This window comes from Lichenostomus cassidix, chromosome 5 (genome assembly GCF_008360975.1).
Source record: "Lichenostomus cassidix isolate B80296 chromosome 5, HeHo_3.0, whole genome shotgun sequence".
Taxonomy (NCBI): Eukaryota; Metazoa; Chordata; class Aves; order Passeriformes; family Meliphagidae; genus Lichenostomus; species Lichenostomus cassidix.
The window spans coordinates 6,960,418-6,986,805 of record NC_139486.1 but is presented as its reverse complement, the minus strand read 5'-3'; the positions used below and the strand labels follow the sequence as shown (position 1 = coordinate 6,986,805).

General features: G+C 40.8%; 1 protein-coding gene across 2 annotated transcripts in view; it reads right to left on the bottom strand.

Moving 5' to 3' along the window:
• BRF1 (BRF1 general transcription factor IIIB subunit) overlaps positions 1-26,388 on the bottom strand; it is a 170,540-nt gene that overhangs the window by 122,736 nt on the left and 21,416 nt on the right. For both annotated transcript variants that reach the window (XM_085061172.1, XM_085061171.1), the window contains exon 3: positions 4,916-5,089. In XM_085061172.1, coding sequence (XP_084917298.1) covers positions 4,916-5,089 — 174 coding nt within the window. The remainder of the gene's footprint in view (positions 1-4,915; positions 5,090-26,388) is intronic.

The window sequence follows — 26,388 nt, the reverse complement described above, 5'->3', positions numbered from 1 at the left end:
CTCTCAACTTCCCTTACTGTGACATGAAAATAAACACATTAAACCAGGAGACTTTCAAATAGCTTGGCAATAAAGTACAAGTAGTGCAGACAGATAGGAAATAACAAAGTGCTGCCCCATTCAGATGCCCAGTTTTTTCCCAAACCCTTTTTGCCTGCTGGGATCTGGCAATGCCTTCGTGATCTCCCCTCAAACAAAAGGGAGGTTCACAGGGCAGAGGAAGCTGGGGAGGAAAAGCTCCTTATGCTTTCCCACCCAGCTCAAGTTTACATCTGAAAGACTTCAAGGCACCAAACATTCTCCTGACAGCCTTCTGCTCCCAACGCCCAAATTTAAGAGGTTATTTTTCTTAAACATTTATCAGAAATGTTCTTTTGCAAACAGCTCAGGAGAGAGGCCTCACTTGGCTGCCTTGGGCTGACCCTGGGAGGATTCCACCTCTGTCCTCTGAGCAAAAAAAGCCACCAAAGACCCCCTGAATAACTCAACCCCAGTCTCAAAGGCTGCCCAGCTCAGAGAGCCCCCCAGCATTGAGACTGACCAGGTTTACTGGAGGGAGAAAAACCTGCCCTGAATTTACTTCCAGAGGCAAACAGAGGGATATTTACACAAGATAGCTGGTGAGGGAACTTTGCAGGGACTCCTCTCATGTGGAAAAGGTTTTATTTACTATGCTCTGACAAGACAGGATTTGGTTTACAACTAAGGGTGCATTTTTCAGAGCTTCAAAGGAAAAGAATAAATAAAATAAAAAAGGTGCATGTGTGTGGGATAAAAGACATTTACCATGTAAAATGTTGCTATAAAAGACCCCAGGTGGTGGCATTGGAAAATATTACACAAAATAGTGGACAGTTATACAGTTTTTCTAACCATTGTGTACAGTAACAGGATTACAAACAGAATGAAATGTTCCTTGATTGAAACAAACTGATATCCCACCTGGAAAATGCTGGCCAGGCTGTCATTGTTCCTGAGTGACCCTGGGGCAGCCATGGGTTACAGCTGAGCCCATAAGTCACTCAAACACCCTGCCTGGCTCTTCCCAAGTTCTCTCTCTCTGGGACCAGCTAAAGCACCCTTTGTTTCCATTCAAACATGTGTAGGGGTGGAAAAGCTGTTCAAAACATTAAAGAGGAACAACTGAGGACTGTTACTATTCCAAGAAACAAATTAAAAGCCAGAGTCTGAACTGCCCAGAGCGCTGGCAGTGCCAGACAAAGTCAGACGTCACTGGAAACGCTCAGCATCCCTCAGTCCCTGGGAGGGACAACAGGTCCCATCACACCTGAGGGTTTAAAAAACACTGTCTCCTTCAGATGTATTCTTTGCATTATATCTTTATTTCTATAGACACATTTTATAAAGAGAATAATAAAGTTTTTATAGGCAACTCATCAGAAGCATGAAACACCTCCCAAATCCAGCTAATAGTTAGCAAGCTGTTTTCCCTGGAAAACATTAACACTGACAAGCAATAAAGGAAGGCAAATGAAAAGCTATGCCAAAGTGGCTGCATTGTGGGGGTTTGTGTCATATAACCTAATAAAAACCGTAATGGAAAATCAATTCACATGTCAAATAATATACCTAAAACTTTCCAAAGGATTACAAATAAAAGCTGCTCTCCAGATAAATAAACTTGTATTTTCTCCTGAAGTTCTAGAACTATTTTTGACATCAAAAAAAAACTGGGTTACCAGAATATTTTGCATTTTTGCATTAATTAAATAATGCGTAAGAACCAAGGAGAACATAATGTTTTCCTATTGCAGGCTGAGGTTTATTCAGGCATAATTCAGACTGCACCAGTAGACTTGGCTACAATATTCCTCACATTTTCACAGAGCCTGGCTGGCGACATGTACATTATGAAAAAAAAGAAGAATAAGCAGATAACCATGTCAGATAAATACATTCCACTCCCTCAAACTGAACTTGCAGACACAATTAAATTCTCTTTTCTCTCTCCAAACGCTTCCCACTCGTTTAGTTCTGCCACAAGAACACAACGTTTCTTGTCACTTCAGTCCATTACTACATCTCCCTGTACCTCCCCAGGCCTTTTTGCTTCTTCTACCACAAAACTTTTTCAGAAACATGATGTCTTCTACAGCTAACAGACTATTCTGTTCCCAGGTAACATCTCTTGCCTCCACAACTCCCAAGTTACTCAGATAACTCATTTGGGCCACCCAAAATCAGTGAGCTGTCTCTCAGCTCTGAGGATGCTGCTGCCCTTCACTACTTCTTCCATGCCACCTCTTTCCTCTAAAATACATTCACCAATCTTCGGCCTTTAACTTCCTTTTCTAAATTTCTCCCACATTTCTTTGTTAGAGTTCTGAAACAAACACAATGACAATGAACACTTTAAACTCAGGAACTCTATTGAGCAGTGTATACAAATATTGAAGTTTTACAAATACTGCATGTCCTTTGTACAGCATTATTCAGTGTATTACTCCTCTTCCCAAGCCCTTCTCAGCACCTTCTCCAGAAGATCAAAACCAATGGCCAGTTTATTACCCTGAACATGCATTTTAATTCTTGTTAAAGCACTTTGTCCCATGGCCATCCTCTCTACACATGCTCTTGGCCCCTCTGCTCCAAAAGGAACACCCCCAGTGCTGCCTCCTGTAGCACATCTGTACTGCCAGATTTAAGCTGGGAACAAGTATAACATGCTGATCATCATAATTAATCTGCAGAGCCTTGAACGTATTCTAATTTCAAAGGTCAGCAACAAAACCACAGTGGAACACAGGCAGAAGCTGAATGAACTTCTCATCTCAAGGTGACAAAGGTTAAAATCTTAATATCAGCTACAAAATTAAGTTTATCTAATGGATTTTTTTTTAAATAAACACTAAAGTTATTGAGCCATATGGACATGCACAACAACTTTTTAATTCCCAGGTAGCACAGTAACTGTGCAAATGAGGGTGGAGTACTTTGTGCTGTTGATATAGAAAGACAGAGCTTGTCTTTGCAGTTTTATTCATACTTTACTCCTAGTATTTAATGTGAAGTATCACACAGGATATTATCTCCATTTAACAAAGAAAGCTGGGAAATTCATTTAGGTATTTATGAAGTGTCAACCAGACCAGTACATCTTGCAGATAACTGAGATACATGCTGAAATACTTTAAAGAAGGTTAAAAAACAAATAAATTATTTTAGCTTTATTTGTTTGCTACATGTTAACCACACTTGCTGCACAGATGGCTGTACCTATCTGCCTCTTACAGCCTGCATTTCCTCCAATGCTTTTTATCACTATCAGTGGGGAAAAATCGATTTGCATATTACAGCTGGGTTATCATTCAGAAGTATCAAATAACAACTGTAAATTAATTACTCTAAACATGTGACATGAGCATAAATATAACACAGAATCATAAAAGGGATCTTAAAGATCACTTATCTTCAACACCCCTGCAGTGGGCAGGGAGACCTTCCACCAGACCTTCTAGCCTGGCCTTGAGCACTCAAAGGGATGGGGCAGCCACAGCTTCTCTGAGCAACCTGTGCCAGGGCCTCAGCACCCTCACAGGAAAGAATTTCTTAATATCTAATCTAATCTCACCCTCTTTCAGGTAGTTACCCAGAAGATATATTACCAAATTGTTGGTAACAGCTTAAAATCAACACTGTCTTTATGGCAAGGGTAGAGTGCTACTGTTCAAAGTTCACACGGAGACTTTACAGTAGGAAAGACCAGTGCAATAGGCAAGCCTGCCTTTTAATTCCATTATTCCTGCAAAACCACATTTTTTAAACGTGCAAATACAATAACACAACCAGAAAGCACTGCTTTTAGAATACTGAATATAGTTTCTGAAACTGCAAAAAAAAAATCATCTCAGTCTTAAAAGGAAAGCTAAATGTTCAACTGCCAAAATATAGAATAAGAGCAGCAATCTAGAAAAAGCATCAAATCAAATAGAATACTGAAGATGTGGACATACTATTTTAAAGCAGAAAAGAACTAAAATAACACAGAATTGTACAATGATAAAATGATAGAATGCTTTGAGGGTTGGAAGGGGCCTTAAAATACATCCAGTTCCAATCTCCCTGCCGTGGGCAGAGACACCTTTCACTAGACCAGGTTGCTCAGAGCCCCAGCAACAGGAGTGATTGTTTGATACTAAAGTCTGAATTCCAGCAACTGAAACACAACATGAAAGAAACAAAAATATATAAAACAAATCAATTTGGATGGTGATCAGTATTTAAAGCTTATGTGGATTTTAATGAAATTCCTCAAGACAAAAACAGGGATGACAAAGCAGGGAGTACTCACTTGGAAACCTGCCCTGGGTGCACCTCCAGCCACTGATTTTCTGTATGATTTTGAGCAAATTTCAGAATTTATCAAGCATCCTTCTTTTTTTTAGTGCTAAAACAGGAGTGATACTGTCCTTCCTGCAAGTATTAAAAGAAGGAAATCCAAATATGTTGATGGAAAACCCATCGGAACTCTAATCTGTTCTTTGATGCTGACACTGCAGGAGGTTTGGGGTTAACTATCATTTGCTTTAAAAGAGAAAAACAAAATAAACAAAAAAATACTCCACAAATAAGAAACTCTAGCAAAGCACAGAGGAAGTGCAATTTTATACTTGAAGAAAATGTTGTGAAAGAAGAAATTCAGAGTTACTGACGAGAGGCACAGTGACATTTATAGCATGAAATACCAAGTGTTGTACATTTAGAAAGGGAAAAAATTTAGTTGGACCACAGGAAACACTCCTATTCACTTCACTGTACAAAACCAGCAATGATCAAGTTAGCACTTAAACACTTACCTTCTCACATTTTGAAACAAGGTCTAACAGGGATAGTTGACTTGCTAAAAGCGTGGTTGTTATTTATTTATTTATATTTTGTAACTGTGAAAGGATACGAGGAGTTCCTTCTGTCCGACACACCAGGTAGAGACAGGCAGCAATGACGTGGGTCATCTTTCTGCCCCGGGTTAGATGTTTGCTCACAGCCATCTTGAAAAAATTAAAGGCAGTATCCAGACAATGTTGGTTGAGTTGAAGCTGGTTTCCCAAGTGATGAATCTGACGTTTCCCTAGAAAAATTAACAAGGAAAAGAAAAGTTTAACAACTATGCAGGTTTAACAACTATGCAGGTTTAACAACTATGCAGGTAATGTGCTTTCAGGTTGGGGGCTTTTAGTGTTGGGGACTTTTTTTAAGACAAAATTAAGGAGGTGGATTTTGGATTTTATCTCTTTGTGAAATACAATGACCTCGCAAGTTTCAGGAACTATTTAGCCTCAGTGCCTCAGGACAAAAAAAAATAAAATAAAATAAAAAAAGCCTTGTTTTGGACTGCTGAAATTGAAACACATGCAATGAATGAGCTCTGGAAAACTCAGCCACAAACATCAGCCCCACAGAGGATCCAAGCCATAGCCAAGACTTCTCAGACAAAAGATTATGCCCCTCTCCCTTAACACCATTTGCCAATTAGCACTTGATTAGCTGTAGCCAAATAACAGAGGTCATGATGTGTTTGACACTGATGTGCAAACAGAGAAGACATTTTGCTGCAGCTCTCCAAGAAGTGATGGAGTTTGCTGTTCCTCTGAGCACAAATGAAGTCCACAAGGAAAGCAGCTCTGCTCCTGCCTTGCCCATGATCCCAAGGATGGGAGGCACTTCCTTCCTCCACTTTCGCATCCCAGCCTTCATTTGAGGCTTGTCTGCCAGACTACTTAGATTAGCTTGTGGCTTCAGGAAACAAATGTGCCTTCACCCTTAAATAAAACAATAAAAAGGAAAAAAAAAGTGTGTTTCGGATGATTCATGGCAGGAAGTGGTCCAGCTGCTGGGACAGATGCGGGAAGCAAGGTCCAACCCGTCCCCACAGCTCCAGCTTCAGAAGGATGTGCCGAAAAGACAGCTTAAGAAAGAGATGGGGAAGTCACGAGGACAAGAGAGCGCTCAAGTTCCTCAGCATACAGGGTCAGACAGCACATCAAGAAAAATCCTCTAATTCAATGTGCCGGGCAGATGTTTCCAGCACATGCCTTTACAGGAAACACTCATCTGTTCCCTTCAGAGATGTCATGAGCAGCTTGTGGAAGGGGCACAAAGGTGCTGCTGTGTCCACCACTGCTCACAGGAAGCAATGCTTCCCAGAACACCACCAGCTCCTGCACAGACCACACATCTTCCTTTTATGCAAATCCCTACATCATCATCACTAATAACACGGTAAAAATGCTTCATCTCTGCACAACCCTTTGCCAAAGATGCTGGCTTTAACAAGAGGTGACTCCAGCCAGGCAGCTGGGGTCAGCAGGACTCCAGCCAAACAGGAGCTGCCACAAAGCAGCAGCTTCTCCTTCCTGCACACGTGGAAATTGTTGCACTCACCACCAAGATATCCTTTAAGGCACGGTGGTCAGCCAGGTGTAACACATTTGGAGGAATAAGAGCAGAGGCAGGACACACCACTGTCCATGGGAGGTGTGGGCACGTTAAGCTACTCAAGGATAATCCAAAGCCCACGAGGTGAGTAATTTTTCCACTGCCATCAGCAGGCCCTGCACTGGCTTTCATCTGCCTCAAATACAAATACCACATCTTTCCAAAATTCAGGTACTAACTAGCACCCAGCCTTTCCAGAATTTTATTTCACACTTAACAGCCTATTTCTTCAGTCCCTAAGAAAGAATCAGTTTATACTCATTTGGGGGGAAAAAATGCACTTGAGTACTAAAAACTCATTTTGCAGTGGCAGCAAAGCAGCTTCCCTTCAAAAACAAAGAACATACTAAAAGAGGAAAAAAAAGAATAACACAGAGGAAGATACTTGAAATTAATTTCTTTCATAAGCTATTTTCACCACTGAGCTGGTCCCATCCCCAAGCTACCATTAATATTCTGAGTATTTAATCTTTTCCTAATTTCAAATGTTGAAATATAATTAATTCATCATAATCCATCCTAAGCAAACAGTATCCTTGTTTGAGTAATATATGCATTTTTAGCTGAGCTCTTCATCCACCATCAATATTTTAAAGCAGAATTACTTTAGGGGTGACCAGTCATTGTCTACTGAAAAAATATCGAAGAGATCTAAGTGAAAGGCACTTGTCTACTTAGGAAAGGCTATTTCTCTGAATATTTTAGTCAACCTTCATCAGACCAGAGAAGGCTTTAATTCTGTGTGCTAGGACTCCCTCAAGCTGCTCTGTGGTATTATATCAGTCATACAGTTTGTGGCAAAACAAAACAAATGTTACACTGCTGCTCATCCTCAAAATGAACAACTTAATTCAGGACAAGCATCATCCTAGAAATTATGTGTATCTTGATGACTAACTTGGCTTTGTCCTTATTTGTGAGAAGAGAAAAAGAAATGTACTTTGCTTACAGCATCATCTAAGATAAACATTTACATTCTGAAACCAGTCTCCTATTTACTGAAGAAAGATCAAAAGCTTTGTTGTTTCCCCATCACCACCTCCACCCCTTGAATTTAACATGACAACAAAATTCTATTTTTCTGGTATCTTATGTAACACTAAGAAAAAAATAGCTGGAAAAGTTAGCATTAGCAATCATGCTTCTAGATTTCTCCACAGGGAACTTCAAGATACCTTGTACTCCTTCTGGTTCCTTCCCAGATTCAAGAAGATTCTTCACAGAGTCCAAGAAAAGGCAGATATCAGCTAGATGGCTGTCACCTCTGTACTGCAGCACACAACCAAACAATTGTAGAGTGCCCTCACCCCAGTCAGATGACAACCAAAAGTATGTCATTTTGTGACTTCCAACCTTTGCTGCCTAGCTCACCAATCTGACATTTCCAGAGCTAAAAAAGTCATCTCCATAGTATTTTATTTAACTATAAATACAGTGATTTAATCTGTTGGTATCTGAAGAGCAGATGTTCATACACAGAGAAATTTGGCTTAAGAAAACAACTGATCAAAATAAATCCTCCATCCAATGCTCCAGTTACTCCTGACAAACAACAAAAGAGTCCAAATACTCATTCATGCTGCCAGTCCTCCACATGAGAAGTCCTCAAAAGTGAGCAGTGGCAGCCACAAGCCTCACTGAGCATTGGGACACTTCTCCCCCAGCAACAGGGTCAGTGCAGGAGGAGCTGCCGAGCAGCTGCAAGCCCCAGGGCTGGGAGGATGAGCAACTCCCTGCAGCAGACCTACAGCACTGCACTATGAGGAGCAGCCCTTGAACGTCCTCCCACTCCCACTAGCTGGGTGGCATTTTTAGAACCTTGCATTTGCAGTTTCCCTCCTGTCTCCATCTTTGCTCTTCACTCAAACCTCACAGCTGGCAATGCCTGCACTGCCAGTCTCACCATATGGTCCCCAAGAGTTGGTCCAGCCAGCTGCAAGGATGCAATAAGCCTGAGCATCTGAGGATCTCAGCCCAAACACTGGGAATATCCGACAATGCAATGCAATTTTTTAGCAATCTGTCCCAGTCAGTATTCACCAGATGCCATCACTAACTCCAATGAACTGAGATTCTCTACTGGATGGAAAAGAACTGATACACCTTTAAACCCTGCCGTGCTCTGGGTTATAGAACACTCAGGACAACAGTTTCCCAATTTTCTTATCCATTTTATCCAGTAGGACAGCTTTCTAAAAAGTTTCAATGTGACTCTGCTCTAAAAACCTGCAGCTACTATCTCAGTACAATAAAGGAATATCATCATGTGGAACAGTCAGAATTAAGTATTGCCTTTTTTTCTGAATTGCTATGCAGAAGCACAAGTTATAACCCAAAACGTACAGGGGTAAAACAAGTCTCTTAGTAGGTGCATCTTTTATTAGTAACTTGCAATAGGCATTGTCTCTTTTGGGCCTTACAGGTTTTTGACAGATGCTGGGATTCTTTTTTTAAACCACAATAGCACCTTTGAGGTCAAAGCTTACACTTCATGCTGCCCTTGCAATTTAGTGATGGCAAGAAAATTGGTATCTGAGTACCTTTGGGAGAAGGGCAGGGAACATTGTCTTTTTAAAAAGGCAAGACAAGCCCAACAGCAAGGTTTCAAAGGTTTTCCTCCCCCTTTCCTCACCAGTAAAACAGTAATAAATTTGCCTTTAAAGAGCAAAAGAACAAAAGTCTACAACTACAGAAATTTTGCAATGTACGGAGCACACACCACGCAGTTCCCATTTATTTCTCAAAGGCTCATCATACCATCGGGGTGGAGGGGGAGGCAGGGGGAGAAGTGAGAGAAAGAGAGAAGTTTGCACTTCTGTAATCAACACACAAAATCAAGTTCCCAGGCTACCAAGTAGTAAAGTTTATCACGCTCCTGAATCTGCAGCGAGAAACAAAAGGCCCTTTTCAGCTTTTAGTTCCAAGCCTACTAAAAAAAAAGTGTTTCTACCCATCTACTCCCAGCATGCTGAAAGGAACACCATCATCTTCTCATCCAATGCCAACCTCAATGCTTTGAACTGGCACAGCAGACCTGAAGTGACAAGTTCAGATAGGACCACTGAACACTACTATCCTTTTATTTCAGATAATTTCCATTCTTTTGACAGAGGAAACAGTGGTTATTACAAAACAAAATGTGTAGGCCAGAAATCACTGTCAAAAAAATAAATTTGTAGAGTATCTTGATAATATTAAATGCTTACACAAGAGGCAGTTGAAAGCCAAACTGCAGCTTAAGTTATAATAGAAGCAAAATGGGGAAAGAGGGGAAAATCAGACATATTCTTTACAAGCAATTTTCTTTCTTTTATGATCTCGTTACTACAGAAACATCTTGTTCTCTTCCCCTATGGAAGAGGAATCATACCTTTTTTTGGATCCTTAAAAGTCAGTAATGTCAAGCAGCTACAGCTCTACATTACTCTTATCTGGCTTCTGCCTGCTCATCTGCAGCCTTTCCTTCAGTCTGACAGAGGCTGTGACACTGCTATTTCATAGTACTTGTCAGGACGAAGCATAAGTTTCTAGGGAAATAACAGGCAGTACAAAGCCAGAGCTTAAGTGAATTGTTATTACGATACTAAACTGCATCATCAAATCCAGGCACGTGGCTTTCCCCCCTTTCTGCAATTTGCTCAATGGGCCCTGGAAACTAGTGCTACCTGAATCAGGGAATGGAGTCATGTTAACAGCGCTAATCCTTCTTTTGCAAAAAGGATTGTTATGGTAACAAACACTAGATTCTATTAAAGGAAACATTTTGGATGGTTTTCGCTTGCGTATTCATTTCCAGCATTTGAATTACTTTACCGACTGAATTTTATGTGCAGATTTTGTTCTGCGCTTGGGTTTTCATTCCTTTTCTTTCTTTGAAAAGGCTCCCCGAAAGAACTCCAAAAAAAGGGAAGAAAGAGCAGTTTTTATGTGTGAGCATCCCTGCATGCTTTGTCACATCTTTCAATTTCAGCAATTCCCAGCTCAAAGCCTGAATGAATTTCCTGCTCTTTGCTCTATGCCAGGCTTCTAAGTTATTTGTATTACAAATCACTAAAACAAACAAACAAAGGCACAACAGGGAAAGTCCAGGACTACCAGTGGGGCTGCACTCATGAAGGCTGGTCCCAGCAGCTTAATCAAGGGTAGAGTCCTGTGACCAAAGACAAGAAAACACTGGAAGCCCAAGCGATGGGGGGAGGCAGGGAGGGAAGCGAGGCGATGGCTGCAGCACTCACACTGAGCATTTCCAGCCACACACACAATACTGGGAGCGAGGAACAAATTTATCCCTGTGAGCCTGTAAGGAAAAAGGCCAACGAGCAGTAAAAGTAGCAGCACAGCAGGACATTGCAGCAGTGCTGACCCAGCACAATAACAAGTTTAATTTTATCAAGGTTAGCTAAGAGTTATTCCCAGTAACACCTAATTGCCCGTGAGGAAAGTGATGACCATGCTGGCCTCATGCCCATTCTCTGTCTAACTTGAGCCGAGCTCCAAATCCCCATCTTGCCATCTGGTTGTGGGTGCACCCCACATCCCCAAACCCAGGCTCTCCCACTCAAGAACTCCCCAGTTCCTCTACGGGATGTGGCAGTCCCCAGGCTGAGCAACCTGGAGCCTGTGAACACTTGGCCCCACTCCGACTGATGCCTCCCCGGTGTCTGTGTCACCTGCCAGACCTGCTTCAGGGACTGCCCAAGGGTACACTCTGTTCCTGTTATCTCAGCAGAATAAAACAGCTCCTGGCCCTTTCCCTGTGATATTTCACCAGCTGTGCCAGCAAAGCTGTTTGTGGCAATGTACAGAAAACCAAACCAGTAAACCGATCCGCGTTAAAAATAACCTTGTGAAATAAAAGACTTAATCCAGACCTGTTTACTGAAGGATTGATGCCTCCTCTTTATCTTTGTAGGTCCAGACCCAGCCTATCTCAGTGCAGAGACCTGTATTCAATTTCTGTGCCCACTGTCAACAATCCAACCCATCCATTTTGCCTCCCACGAGAGCACCCCATCTACCAGCTGCAGGTGCCCTCTGTCCTCGTGAAGCCCTTCCAGAGCATGTCAAAGGCTCATTCACTCATTCAGCTAAAGAGAACAACCATGCATCTTTAAGATTAATGGCTCAAAAATTCAGATAGTGGTCACTGCTGCAACCACTTTTTAAATATTTGATACTAAGCTACTTTTCTTTCACCTAGAAAATTTGCCGTTAACATCTCTTCTCAGCACTTACCCGTACTTCTTTAAGTATTCATTCCCTCAAAAATTGGCCCTTGTATTCCATTAATGCCAAAGCAAGCCTGCAAAGCGCCCACAAAACTTCTCCCACCCTCTCCTCAAGCATGTTTTCCATTCCCTGACCCTAGGATACCACTCCCACATGGACAGCCTCTTTGCATATACAGCAACTGGCCATTTGAATTAATTTGTCTTACCCACTCGGAAAAATCTGGCATCACAAGTGGTTCCTCTGATTTTCTGCATTTACTTCCTGGAATTCTGCTTCCCTCACAGGTGGCACTTCTGCTGCTGTCATTTCATTCCCATTATCCATTTAACTGCTACCCACACTTCAATAACAAACTAGAAGCCATACAGTTGATGCAGGGGCTGCACTTAACCTATTGCTAATCTTGCCCATCATCCTCAAGACAGCAGCTTGCTCGTTTCTCAGCCCTGCCTAATTATTCTTTTTAGCACAGCTAAAGAACTGCTTGCTCATAATGTCCTTACTGAACTTCACTTATATTGTCACGTTGGACAACCATAGTCAATACTGACATTTAAAAAAAAAACAAAACAAAAGCAAGAAAATCCTAACAAAACCCTAATTTGTTGATTCACCAGCATTGAAGGAATTGGATCACGACTGTTTTAAGTGAAGCTAAAACCCAAGCTGTTCCTGCAGACAGCATTCCCACCTCCTCCATGACATTTACATGACCACACACTGATACAGATGAGAGAATGTGCTGTGCTGAAAATCAACCCAAACAACAAAGAAAGCTGAATCTTCATTTGGACCAGTTCCCTCATGTAACTCAACAAGCAGCCTCCCAAGCTCTAACAGCAGCAGAATGTGGCTGGGGCGAGGAGAATTGCTGTCAGCAGCCACATACACGTGGATCAACTTAAAGCAAATGTGAGACTGCAGCCTAAATGGGTCAAAGAGAAAAGTACACACTATCCCTACGCTTCCTCCTGCTTCCCTGCTACTGCTCCCAGCCCTCCCTGCTCCTGCTGTACAAGGGAGCTTACACAAAAGTCTGACTTACCACAGTTTAAACAAATGCTATTGTGCTCATTAGTTATTTGTCTATTAGAATGCTCCAGGTTGTCTCAGATTAATTTTGGAAGAAAGCAAATATGGGCTTTTTTATATCCAAAAGTTTAGCTAACTGAATTTTTTTTACTTGCAGAAGATTTGCAGCTGTTTCAAAGTTGAAACAGCTGGAAAGCTGCACTACTGGCAAGAACTGTGAGCACATGTATGATTAATGTAGCATAACCCTTACCTGTCTCACATTAAGGGAATTGGAAAGAAAAATTTAAAATACCAAGAACTTTGAGATAGTGGTAGCTTTTAGACATTCAAGATTTCCTTCTGAAAGCACCACCAGTTAGGACTTGCGTTAATCTTCCTCTGTATTGTTTGGACAGCGAATTTTTTTGTTTTTAAATTACATTTTAAATGACAGTTATTCTTAGAGATTTTTCTATATCTATATACATACAAAGCTTTTTCCCTGCACTTATCAATTACCAGTAGTTACTCTTGTCACAACAAGAAATGGAACATTTCTGCTGTCACACAGCATTACTGCTGATCCAAACACTGCCTTCAACCACCCAAAATCACTTCTACACCACTGCAAGAAAAAAAAAAAAGAAAAATATTGCTCTTGACATAATCTGACAGTTTTGAAAAGATCACTTTTTAAAAGTTTTAAAAACCTGCAATTCTAGCATTAAGAGAAAGACAGAAGTTATTTCATGCTTTTACAAAGCAAAAAGCATTTAACTAACAAGTAACTGTCATCAATCTACACAGCTAGAAAAATCCATGAATACAGCACAATACAGGAAAAAAATTCCACTGCCTATTGGTAAAAATTATCAAAATCTTTAAAACAAAACAAAAAACGAAGACTGAACACAAAGGGATCCATTGCTGCAGTGGAAAACTTTGCAGATGCGAGCAGCATATAAATCAGTGCAGTGTTATCTGCTCGCTGACAGCCAGTTCTCCTGCCTTCCCTGCAGATCAGGGCTTTCGCAAGGCAAAGAAGAGTGAAAGCTGACAGGAGCCATTTTTCAGCCTTGCAAACACCATGCAAGCAGACAGCAGCCCCGGGAGTCGAGGTGCTTTGCATGGACGAGGAGGATGCAGGAGCTGATGGTATCCCCTGGCCAGAACTGCCACTGAGACCAAGGGACAGGGACAGGAGCAGAAGTAATTGAGTTACCACAGCTGAACAATTACCACTTCCCAGCTGCACTGCAGCGACCATTAGATAAGGTCACACATACTAAGATTGTTTAAAAAAACCCCCAAAACAACCTTCCTGTTCAATCCATATTCCATGCTATAAAAGCCAGTCCAGCCTTTCCCTTTTCCTGCCAAGAGGCCCCTGCATACCCCTGTGAACCTTCCCTACTTTCCTTGTCCACCTTTAATGCTCACCTTTTATAACATGTCTGAGAATTTACTTGTCCTCAGACACATGCAGAACAATTTTCCTCTCCTAGAGTTCAGCCCTGCTCCTCTGCACACCAGTTGTTCTGTCAAAATACAACTGTTAGGGGTAAGTTATTTCCACTTTCCATCATCCAACTGTGCAGGCAGGAAGGACCTTACAGACAGACTAATACCCACTCTGCTCTCAGCCTCTACTTAAGGTTGCTGCTGCATCCTCAGGACCCCAGAGCTACTTTGGGGCCCTGATTTTTGTTGTGGGGGTTCGTTTTTTAGGCTTTGGGGTCTTCTTTCCTTTTCCTTGCCCTCTAATTCCACATACAAATCTAACAAAGGGCATTCTCTCCACATCCAGACCCGACCCAATTGGCAGTCAAAGAAGATTACACAGTCATTTCCAAAGTAAAAATTTCATAAATATCAACTAATTGGCAAGTTTCTTAAATCATCTAAAAAGATGGAAATACAGTGAGAAGGCACCAAGGTAAAAAGGAGATGCAGAGAGAAGAAGTTGAGGGGGTGAAGAAAAAGAGGGAGTTATTAGAGATATCAAAGGGATAAGAGATAAAACATGATCTAAAAATGGAAGCAGAATGAAGAACTGAAATCAAGCTAGGAAAGGCACAGAGCTGTTACAAAGGCAAGAAAGACTGTATTAGGTTAATACTTATTTAAGGTATTTTTATATGAGGCTGACGAGTGGTCACATACTTATTCCTTTATACAGAAGGGATAAGAAACCTGGCAGTTAGGTAAGACAGCATCAATCTTTATCCAGGCTGCAGCTAGAGAATTAAATTCTGCCCTTAGCTTGTCCCTGGCAGCTGAGTCCATCAGCTACAGCATTCATGCAAGCAGTGTGATTCTGCAGGGGCTGCTCTCCTTTAGCACCATAAATGGCCTATTTAGATCAAAGCTACAGCTGCCCCTGGTAATTGCACCTCTGTACTGCCCAGAGATGATGGAAGTACATTATGGACTTCAGCCTCAACTTTGCATTTCCTTCCTTTTTAAGCTAAGCATAAGTGAAGGTTGCCACAAATCTCAGCTAAACCATGTAGTGAATCAGTGATGCCATTTATCAAGTCAGTCTCTTGTGGTATCTACTTCAGCCTGGAGTTGGAAAGAGATTTATGTTTAAAGAGAGAACGCACATATTTCAGGAGCAGCCTTGTATTTCTTTAAACAATAACATTTATATAAGTCAGATGTACAGACTGTTTCAGTAAAGAATTAAAACTACAATGCCATCTATATATTTCTAGAGAGCCAACATGACCCTCTTAGAAAAATATTTGGCATATTTGAATAATATTTATCTTTATGTTTGTGATGCCTTCCATTTATATGAGGCTACTATTTATGTATAGGATGTCATACATCAACAATCGTTTGAGATGAGGAAATTCTCACTAGACTTTGTTCTCCTCTGGAGCCCTGATCACCCTAGAATAAAGATTGAGAGCATGGCTGGGAGATAGGGGGTGGGTGTTTAAAGACCCAGAGATTGAACTTAGAACCTTCACCTAATTATCAGACATGATTTGTTAAGAGAAGAGCAGAAGATCACTAGATCTCTGGAAGATGAGGGAAGTGTAAGTCATAAATAGATATAAGCATGAGTTCATGCCTAAGGGCTAATAACATGAAATTAAAGGAAAATGTAAGCACTATGTTAACAGGACCTTAGAACAAAACTCACTGGACCTCATAATAGTTTCCCAAGGGAACTGGTGGAAACTCCCACTGCTTGGAACATATGAATCCAGTAAGGGCAAAACACAGGAAAATTTCATTATATGGAATGATGCTGTATAAAAAAAATGGGCTAAGATGATTTACTAGTTTAAAGGAAGTTCTTATGCTTTTGCAAAACTGTAACCTTTAAGAGAGAGGCTGCTTTGCATGACAGAATCATTCGGTATTCTGAGTTTACAGAACAAGGGGCAAAAAAATCCCTCCACCCTTTCCTCCCCTGACTCGTACAACAGCCTTCAGCCTGCTCAGTTTGACAGCAGAACAACACAGACCCACTGTCAGTCACACCAAACAGCCTGACCTGCACAGCAAAGATCCATCTACTCAAGTTTCTGCCTCTTAATTTTTTTTCCAGTCACCACTCCATTCTATTTTTCCTATGTTAAATATTTATTAAATATTAAACTGTATTAATTATTTATTAAATATTGTATTCAGCACATCCCACCAAAAAAACCCGCAACCAAATCTCAACACTTGTTCATGCAACAAAATCTGAGACATTTTCCCTATAACCACATCCTTAGATACCAACTTCCTTTGCTCTTCTAGATGATCCACTTACCTCCTGCATGCCAGTCCTTAGTAGTTAAAGAAAATTTTAGGTAAGCACTATTACATTGTTCTGTTCTTTATGTGCTGAACCTCAAAGATCAATTACAACAGGGGTTTTTCTGTGCAGTCTGATTCCAAGATAGGATGTGAGATCATCCATTAAACATACGTATCCAAGACGAGATGCATTATTAATTCCTTTTCCTCTAGGTAATATGGTATGGTGAAAAATAGCTACCAGAGAACATACTGACTAAAGACTTAAACAGAAATCAGTGGATTTATGTGGTGATTGCTATGCAGCAACCTAACGGATCTCATTAAAGGAGACATGGATTCTTCTCCCCTGATACTGTCACTGCTCCTACAGGATGCTCAACACAAGAAAGAGTATTGATTGCAACAAACCCCCAAAACAGTTCTGAGACCAGCTGAGAGAATGATCTATCTGAATTTAATATTGCCAGGGACTGACTACAGACAGGTGTAAATTTCACAGCATTTTTTAATAAGTGACAGTGTTTAGAATTTTTTTTTTAAAGTAAGCTGACTATAAAACACAACCTGCCTCAAAGTTTCAATCAGGCAAGTGCTGCAAACACCAAAATGAACTTTTTCTTTGACTTTATGGAGCTGCAATCCAGGAAGCTGCCCTAAGGAATCGCTTAACATTAGCATAATTTTGAACCTAACTAATGTATTGCTTCGATACAGTCCACAGAGTAAATTCTATTTACTGACCTATTTCAAGATCCACAAAAATAAACAAACACTTCAATCAACTGCCTGCCTCAGACCTGTTTATGCTACAAGCAGCTTCTCACTGACAGCCTCAGAAGTTCTACTCCTACATTAATCAACCTCAAGGACCATGTTTTCCCTCTGCAAAACAATTATCATCTGGCCCTTCCCACCTTTTGTATTTTACTCGAGTGTTATGAAAAGCAGACAGGCTGATGAAATTCTGCCTAGCTTATCTGCCTAGCAAGATAACCTTACATCCGTGTATCCATGTCCCTGGCAGCTTCAACAGGAACAGGACACACGAAGTTCACATTTCTCTGTGGTCAAATGCCATCCTACTGCACTGTCCTACAACAAGAAGTATGGGTGCTGCTTTGTTTCATCCAGCTTTTATTATCTTAAGCACTTAACTCCTACTGAAAGCCATGCCCCTATGGATGGGAAGCTGAACTTGGCACAGCCAAACATTTCTGAGGGCCTCAAATGAGCTGTGGTTTTACCCTCCAGTAACAGTGCCTGTTATCATTTTGAAATCAGAGCACTCAAACTTTAACAACATCTTGTTGCAAGTGGCTGTTATTACGTTGTCTCCCTTTTATGCTTTCTACAGACTGAATCAGGAATGGATATCTGACACAAGGATCATTCTTAGCTTAAGAGTGAGTGCTTCTGGAGGAGATGGAAAACCACACACGATTCCCTGAGCTGAGCCATGGAGGCAGGTGACAGCCCTTGACTTCTGCTGCAAAATGCAGAAGAAACCTTTTTAGGACCCTGATTTTTGTTTCCATGTGACTCCTTACACTCCCTTATCCTCTCCTTTATCTTCTGCTGAAGTTTTCTTAGGATATTGAATTTGGTATTTAATATTCAGTGCCACTGTAATCCCACAACTTGACTTTGCTGGGACGACAAATCAGTGTTTCTCAGAAATCCAAAACAACCTCAAAGCCTTTTTTCCCTCTGTGTCAAAGACCTTGATCCACGTCAAGTTTCCTCTTCTTCTTAAAGCTGGAATCAAACACTGCAATGATCTCAGAATGAAATTTGTTGTACATGTCAGATCAAAAAGTAAAGAGCAGCGTTGGGGGAAACAAAACTACCCACACATGCAGTAGGAGAGCAGTCGAGTCAATGGCAAAAAGAGCATCTGAGCACCTCTATAATCCTGCAAAATTAACATTTTTTATATCCCCAGATCTATAATGGCATGCAAACTATCCTTGAGGAGACCATCGGCCATCAATGCATGGTGGGCTCACCGTGGACAGAGAACACAAAGGGACAGAAGTATGCTTATGATCCACAGGATGTCTAACAACTTTATTTTCACCAAAGCTACAGACACCCATTTGCTCTCAAGAAAGAAGCTGGCAGCAAGCAAGAGTTAACTTTTAGTATAGGGCCAGCTGGAATAACACAGACCACTCAGACAACAAACGTCACCTCACAAGCACCCTGGATTTGTTCCAAAAATCACTTGAAAAGTGGTATTCTTTCTTGACACACTCAAGGACTGATTCAGCTTGCACCAGAAGCAGTATTTTTTTTTCTAGCGCTTGTCAGGAACCATAGTTTCTAAATCTACTTTGAGATGCCTTTGAATAGTCTCAAGATACACATTTTCCCACAGCATCACTAAGCAACCTTGTAAATTATTTTCCTTGTATTTAAGTTTAAAAACAAAGATTTCATGTAGCTAAATATATCAGATTATTTCCCCACTTCCTACCTTCTAGAAAGAAGAAACATTTAGATATGGAAATATTTTTTAAGGTGGAAAGGGACTGTATTTGCAAAGCTATTCACCCACATTAGTACTGCTATGAAATCACTTACAAGATTTCTGCTGACAGTCAATAATTTTATTTCTAGCTATTTTCCCTGAGCTTTCACAATCGAGGAAGCAAGCAAACATAACACCTGCTTGGATTTGGCAAGCTGCATGGGGCTCAGGATAATAAGGCAACCCCTCAAACATCTCCTAATTTATAGATTCTGATCTGTTGATAATAGGAGGACAGCTTCATCCTCACCTTTGAAAATGAGGATGAATTTGGATTAGCAAATTGTGAGGATTCATCTCACATTTAAAATGGAGGCTGGTAATTAGAGAGGAGTGAATGATAAATTAAGAGCAATTACTGATTTACTGCATTTTCATATAAAGTCTGTTTTCCTCTCTTCACTCCACAGCAAATGTAGGGTAAAAGCAGGAGAGAGCACACAAAACCTCAGCCTGACTAGATTCAACTGGACCAGTGGGGCCTGTACTCTTCATCATTTTATTTTTGTAAGAGTATTTTCTCAATCCTTCTTTGATTAGAAGTCTACTTTTTTCTTTTGCAATAAATCAGGTAAAATAGCAGAGGATGAAGTTGTCAGGGACAGTTGAAAGGGGAAATCTAGCATTTCCCCATCCACCCCACCACCACCCCTTGCACCAGCTCCCAGTGCTCCTCAGATTTTGTGCTGAGACACAACCCAAGGAAAAAAGACAAACACTCAGTTTTCCACAGGCATCAGCCAGAGCAAGAAAGAGAAGTGAGACAAGCCTTGGCAAGAAGTGCAGCCTTGAGTGCAGCTCATCAGTAACAACTTCTCTGCTTTGTCTAAGATTATAGGAACATCATGGAATTGCAGAATGGTTTGGGTTGGAAGGAACCTCAAAGATCATCTAGCCTCAAGCCCATCCTGCCAGGGGCAGAGACACTATCCCAGATTGCTCCAAGCCACATCCAGCCTGGCCTTGAACACTTCCAGGGATGGGGCAGCCACAGCTTCTCCAAGCAGCATCAGCCAGTGTCTCATCACCCTCAAAGGGAAGAATTTCTTCCTAACATCTAATCTAAACCTGCCCTCCTTCATCTTAAACTCACTCCCCCTTGTCCTGTCCCTACAAGCCATGAGCAAAGACTTCCATCTCCTAATAGAATTTTAAAATTGTCTTTTCCCATGTAAAAGGATTTCTATGCATCTGAGTTTGCATGTATATGCACACGTGCCCAACTGAACCAGAAATGCATCAACTGGCTCTGTCAAACTCTGGAAATAAGTACCTGGATGACTTTTAAGGATGATCACCCATGCTTCAGCACCTGTGCTAACTCGTGAGAGTGTGGCAGGAAATGGCAATATTTATGTCTCCCTTTTAGACAAGATAATGTGATGCTTTCTAAAAAGGAAGAACATTGAAGGTGGCTTTGTCTCATACATCAATTTCGTAAGGACAGGACACAAGCAACCTCAAGTTCCCTAGTTCTATACTGTTATCAAAAAAACCCTCAAGCCTCAGACCAGACCTAATGACCAGTGTCTGCAGAGCAGCACATTCTCAGAAATTCATCCTAAATTGATGGACTACAAAGAAAAGTAGCAAACCCATGATTCCTACTCTAAAAATGCACAGAATACTTTCCCTGAATACTGATTTATAAGAGCAATCAAATAGCCTATCTGAGGTACAATGGAAATACTAATCAATACATCCTCTCTAAGGATTGACACCCATGCAGGAGAAGGTGTGGGTGCCATTCCTGTACATCCTAAGTGATTCTATGAACCCAGCTCTGTGTATACCCCAGAAATGGAACTGTGATCCTAAACTGCTTTGTTAATATTATGCATTTCATAAAATACTACCCAAAACTACTATTAATCAACTGAGTGGTATTAGGACACATAAAGGAAGAGTATACAGCTTTCATCTAAAAATCCCATTCCTAAATGATTTTATTAAAAAATCATTTATATGCTCATTCACATAATATAACTTCTTAGGGAGTCACACATTTTAATATAATTAGCCACTTATTTTGTTGCACTCAGTGCTAATGACCTTTCTTTGAAGAAAGATCCATGTTTGATTTTTCTATTGTTCAAACTTAAGAAAAGCCTCTTTGGGTCGAAAACGCAGGAATCCTCTGAACTGACTTTAAACACCCAAGCAGTCAATGGCCTTTCCAATTAATTTTCACTGTGTTTGTTTGGGACAGCTTTGTTGTAACAGCATGAAGGCTTTCAATCTTGGTGATTAAAGCCAGCTTCTAGGTACATTCTTGGTGTCCCAAACAATGATGCCAAGCAAATTCAGCTCCTGCTGACATCCAGGGCAGCTCTACAGAGCATGGATCAAAACCAGGCTTAAGTATGTTAAACCCAATTCCTTGCCATACTGGAGCCTGGGTTTCAGGAGACCATGCTGTACTTCTCTCTTTGCTTTGTAAATGTTGATTGCCTATAATTTCTATTAGAAAACAAAGATAAAAGAAAAAACTCTGTGTAGGAAATAATTACATTCATTTTTCAAGTGTTATGTTCCTAATGTAGGAAATTACATCCAAAATTACAGCAATAACAATGCCTTCAGGAGGGGTATGTATTTGAGAACTTTTCCCCCCTCCTGCAATTACTTAAACTTCATTCATTTCTATCTACATGTTTAGCACTACTTACGTTTAGACTAAGCAGACTAGTACTTAGATGTTTTTATTGCCCAAAATGATTCCATTATTTGAGTACAAAGAGGGGGGGGAAATCTTTATCTAAAGGAATATTTTTCAACTTCATGATTTCCCATTCCACGTTTCACCATAAACAATCAGTTCTGCAAAGCCTTAGAAAAAAAACAACTTTCTTTACAACTCTAATTACTTTACAACTGCTGAGGGAAAAAAATTACTTCATTTTATATGTATGTTCCAAAGTTTTTCCTAAATAAGAGGAAAAGCATTATATTTATTGAAGACATTGAAAAGAAATTGTGCATTAGGAGCCTGGATTTCTTTTTTTAAAGAGTGTCTTTCCAGAGCAGACTGGAGTTCTTGCCCTTCCAAATTCACCAGGTTGAATTACATCTCATTCATGAAACAGGTTATGTCCAGCTTATGGAGAGACATCCATCTTCAGCCTTTCACCTTTGCTAAAACATTCAGTCCTTGCATGTTATGCTCCTTTATTCCTTAGTGCAAGCCTTTGTAATCTCAGCACCCAAAAAGGAATCACACTGGCTACAGCCCAGATATGGTCCCACACACCCAGCACCCAACCTTCTAAATTATCCCATATACCATTTCTACATCAAACATGGTCATAAACCATGTGGGGAAAAATTCCGCTCTGAGCAGCTCGCACAAGAGCAAACCCAAAATTTTCAGGAAAGGCTCTACTTTAAAGACATAGTTAAAGAAAGACATTGTCTTTCTCACCACTCCTCCCATGAAATTACAGCTGAATAAGTATGGCAATGGCAGAATTGAAACTTACTTTCCAGGCATGTTTTGAGCAGCGTGTAACAGCACCACCTGGTGATGGAAGCTGTGCAGGATTTTGAACACATCCACTAAGCTGAGGCATAGTCAGCATAGAAGAACAGCTTTTTATTCTGATTATGTATAATTTGGTATTTTTTCCCATTAAAAATACATGCAAATTGTACCAGCAAATGGTAAAATTTTGTGACTCTGTTAAAAAATTAATCAAACTCATCAGACCTAACATCAGCTGACTCCTAATAGTGAGGAAAACTTGACACAGGAACAGCCAGTTTAGTGAAATACAGTAATTGTTTCAAATGTTTTAACATACTAGGTTAACAAACTGATTGCTTAAAGGTTTGCTTTGCTGTTCAGACAGATGGAAAAGCCACCTCAGGATCAGAAACAGTCAAGCCTGGATTACTAAAATGCTTGAAAAATATCAAACTGGATGTCATGTATGTTGTATATTCTGAACTGATTAATATATAAACAGAATTAGTATTTTGGTCCTAAAATGCATCACAAATTTTACTGCTGCTCCATTGAAGCATCACAGAACATCTAATACACATTGCTGGAAAAATCCTTAGGGATCCTGAAATGAAAATGTACTCCCTAAAGATGTCACGAGCGACAAGAATTCTATTAGAGCTGAGCATTTCTTCTTCATCACTCCTTTTTAAGTTGTGACTAAATTAGCACAGCCTGCACACTCCAGGGTGTGTGCTGGGAGGAGGGAGGGGGAGAAAACGGAAGATATCAAGGCCTGAGGCACTTCAAGCGGAGAGCATCCATCTGCTAGCAGCAGTCAATGAACAGAACATTTCTAAAAACCTTCCCACTCATATTAAGTCAAGCCAAAAGAACAGAAAACACCTTCCTTCACTCTGACTGTGCAGGACTGAACATAACAGGACAGTGGGTTATAAATAAGTGTTTTTAAAAAACTAAGAAAAAAGCAAAAGAGAGAGAAGCTCACTACGCAGCTCTGTGTTCAGCCTCTCCTGCTGCAGAACTGGTTTAAGAGGCTCCTGCTCATCTCTACGTCATCCATTCCCTCCTCCAATTTATGGTGGCATGTGGAGGAGTGAAATGATAGAAGGAAAATAGAGAGAGAAAAATAAAAAGAGTTGGTTCTTTTTATTTTTTTTAATTTTGCTCGTGAAACCCAGATCTTTTCAATGTCCCAGTGGAGAGGTGCACTGCCCAAGCTAAGGCCCAGATATTTGGATGAACAGGGTGGAAAAGGGCAGTTGAGGATTGGGAAAGGCTGGGAATGAACTGGCTTTGCTGTTACAAGGTGACTACCATGGACTGGACTCCAGAGCTGTAGCTCTGTGAGATGAGGGATTCTGATGGCAATACCACTCGGAGGAGTTTCTAACCCTTTACACAACAGCTCCTTCCCACCTGCACATCACCAAATCAGCCCTCTGGGCTGACACAACAACCTACAGGGAGGGCAGAAAATCCCAGCACTGCAATCATCCAGGTCAAAGATAACTTGCTGGAGTGCACAGAGTTGTTCAGGCTGGGAACCGAGCTGGGTTTTGAAGGCTTTGGTGGTTTCTTCTTTTGAGCAGTGGGTTGACACAGGTCAGTCTGCTAATAAATTTGCTGGTGTGGCTGTATTGGATACAGGACATTCCCACTGATACACATTTCATAGCTGGTACAGAATTCTGTAGCTTCTATTTGTTTGTATACAGCACCTGTGTTTATGTTTGGGTTTTCCACCAGTGCACTGTTTGCCTGAGAAATGCTGCTGTAGCAAAGGCACTGAGCAGGAGCCAGTCTTTGCCTGAGTGAATTGTCAACACTCACTGTACAAAAGCACAAGCAGTGGCCATGCTTGTCCATCTGGGATGATGCCTCACACAAACTGGGAAGGACATGAGGACAACCAAAGCTGCACGTGCACTTCTGCCCAAGGAAGGAGGTGACAATGTGGAGAAGCATCACCCCATGCACTGCTGATACTGCTCTGATGGTGCTCCCTCGGCCACGGCTGGTTGCCTACAGCAGAAATTTCCTGCCAGATGTGGGTGGACAGGTCTTGGTACAGCCCTACAACAGGAATACAACAGGAGTACAACAGGAATACAACAGGAGTACAACAGGAACACAACAGGAACACAATGTGCCTGCACATCCTTTCACAGACACGTGGTCTGATGTAACCTATGTCCCAGCCCACCACATGCTGCTTCCTCCAAGAGCAGTCATGACAAGATGAAAGCAGCTTGGGATCACAACTAGCTCATCTCCAGCTGCAAAGTGCAGGTGAAATGAGAACAAGGGTGTTTGCAAGGACATAAACAAATAAATCACACTCTCCTTATAAAAACAGGGTACACAGGCACTTTTTTCTTTTATTTGTTATTTCTTCAGAGGTCCAGAAGTTTAATGCTGTGGCCATTATTTCAGAAAAACAATCTTCCAAGAAAAATGCAATAGCTCCAAAAGCAAATCACACTTGCAGACCGTCAGGCTCAGGGAATGCTTTCCTGTACTGTCACATCACCAGCACTCCAATTTATTCCACAGAGCCAAACAAAAAGGCACTTTCAACACATGAAAAGAACTCAGTATTATCAGAGAACACAGCATTAAAAAGCAACAACAACCTTCCCCCTCTCAAGTTTTGAGCCACAGTGCCTATAAAATGACTCAAACACTTCAAAACTCACGTTTCAATGTTTAAGACAGTCCTATGCCACAAAAGTGACATACATATTCTTTCATTATCAAAAAAGAGAGCAGCAGTTATACAGAACATAAACCAAAGCTATATTAGCTGGAGTATATTTTTGCTTGTCTAACAACATTCCAAAGCTAAAATGGCTTAATTCAGATGCTTGTTAGAGGAGGCAGATTACTAGCACAGAAATTTATAGATATTACTAGAGGGGGAGGAAGGAGAGAAGCAGTCTCCTGTTTTCTGCCACACTGTCCAAGAAGGAAGATAAACCTATTAATATAAAAGTTCATTTCCTTGTGAATAGTACTATAAAAAGCAAATGTTTTATAAAACATTAGCCCGCTAGGTAAACTATCTTTAAGTAAAGGATTGCTCTCAAGAGAAATAACAGGTTCCAATTACCTACACAAGGCTGCAGGGAGATAAATCTCCACCAGTGAATTCCACAGATGTGATCAGTATCGTGCTACTCTGTGTCACACAGAAATTGTCAAATTTAACAGGGACAAATTTGGGGATACAAAAGGCCAAAACTTTAAAATCCAAGCAGGAAATTTCACAAGCAAACAGAACTTTAGAGGGCATTTCTTCTCTTGTTTGATAAAATAAAGCACAGATTTGTGCTTCCCTTGCACAAGAGTTCTCTTGCCCACACCCAGCTAATAAACCAAGAGACAGAGTAGAGACAGGAGAGGAGACAGAGCAAAGGAATCATGAAAGATGCTTTTAACTCCAGAGTCACAAACAGACTAGTTCAAAGCAGCTGAACATGCAAATATTTCTAGTTATTAGTTAAGACAACAGAAGTCATGTTAACTCATTTGATTAAGACTGCAATTTTCTTCTTCAACTTCAAAGACAACGTTCAAAATGAAAAGAAAAAGTAACAACAGAGACTGTCCTCAGTCAAAGGACAATCTCTCTGTTTACTCAGTCACAGACTGAACCAACACCTCCTAGGAATTTTAGAAATTACTTTTGTAATTTTTCCCTTTTCTGGCTAAGCAAACACAGGAACAGAATAAGGAAGACCACCAAAGCTTGACTCACGTATTTCAACCCAGTGGAATGCTGTGCTCAAAGTTTTAAGTTGTCAATTAGTCTCTGGGCAAAATCCTACCATTACATTATCTCCAGCAGATCCTCTGCTCTTTACTTAAAGGATCCCAGATCTTCTTCTTTACATACTTAACAGATCTCATTAAAGGACACATGGAC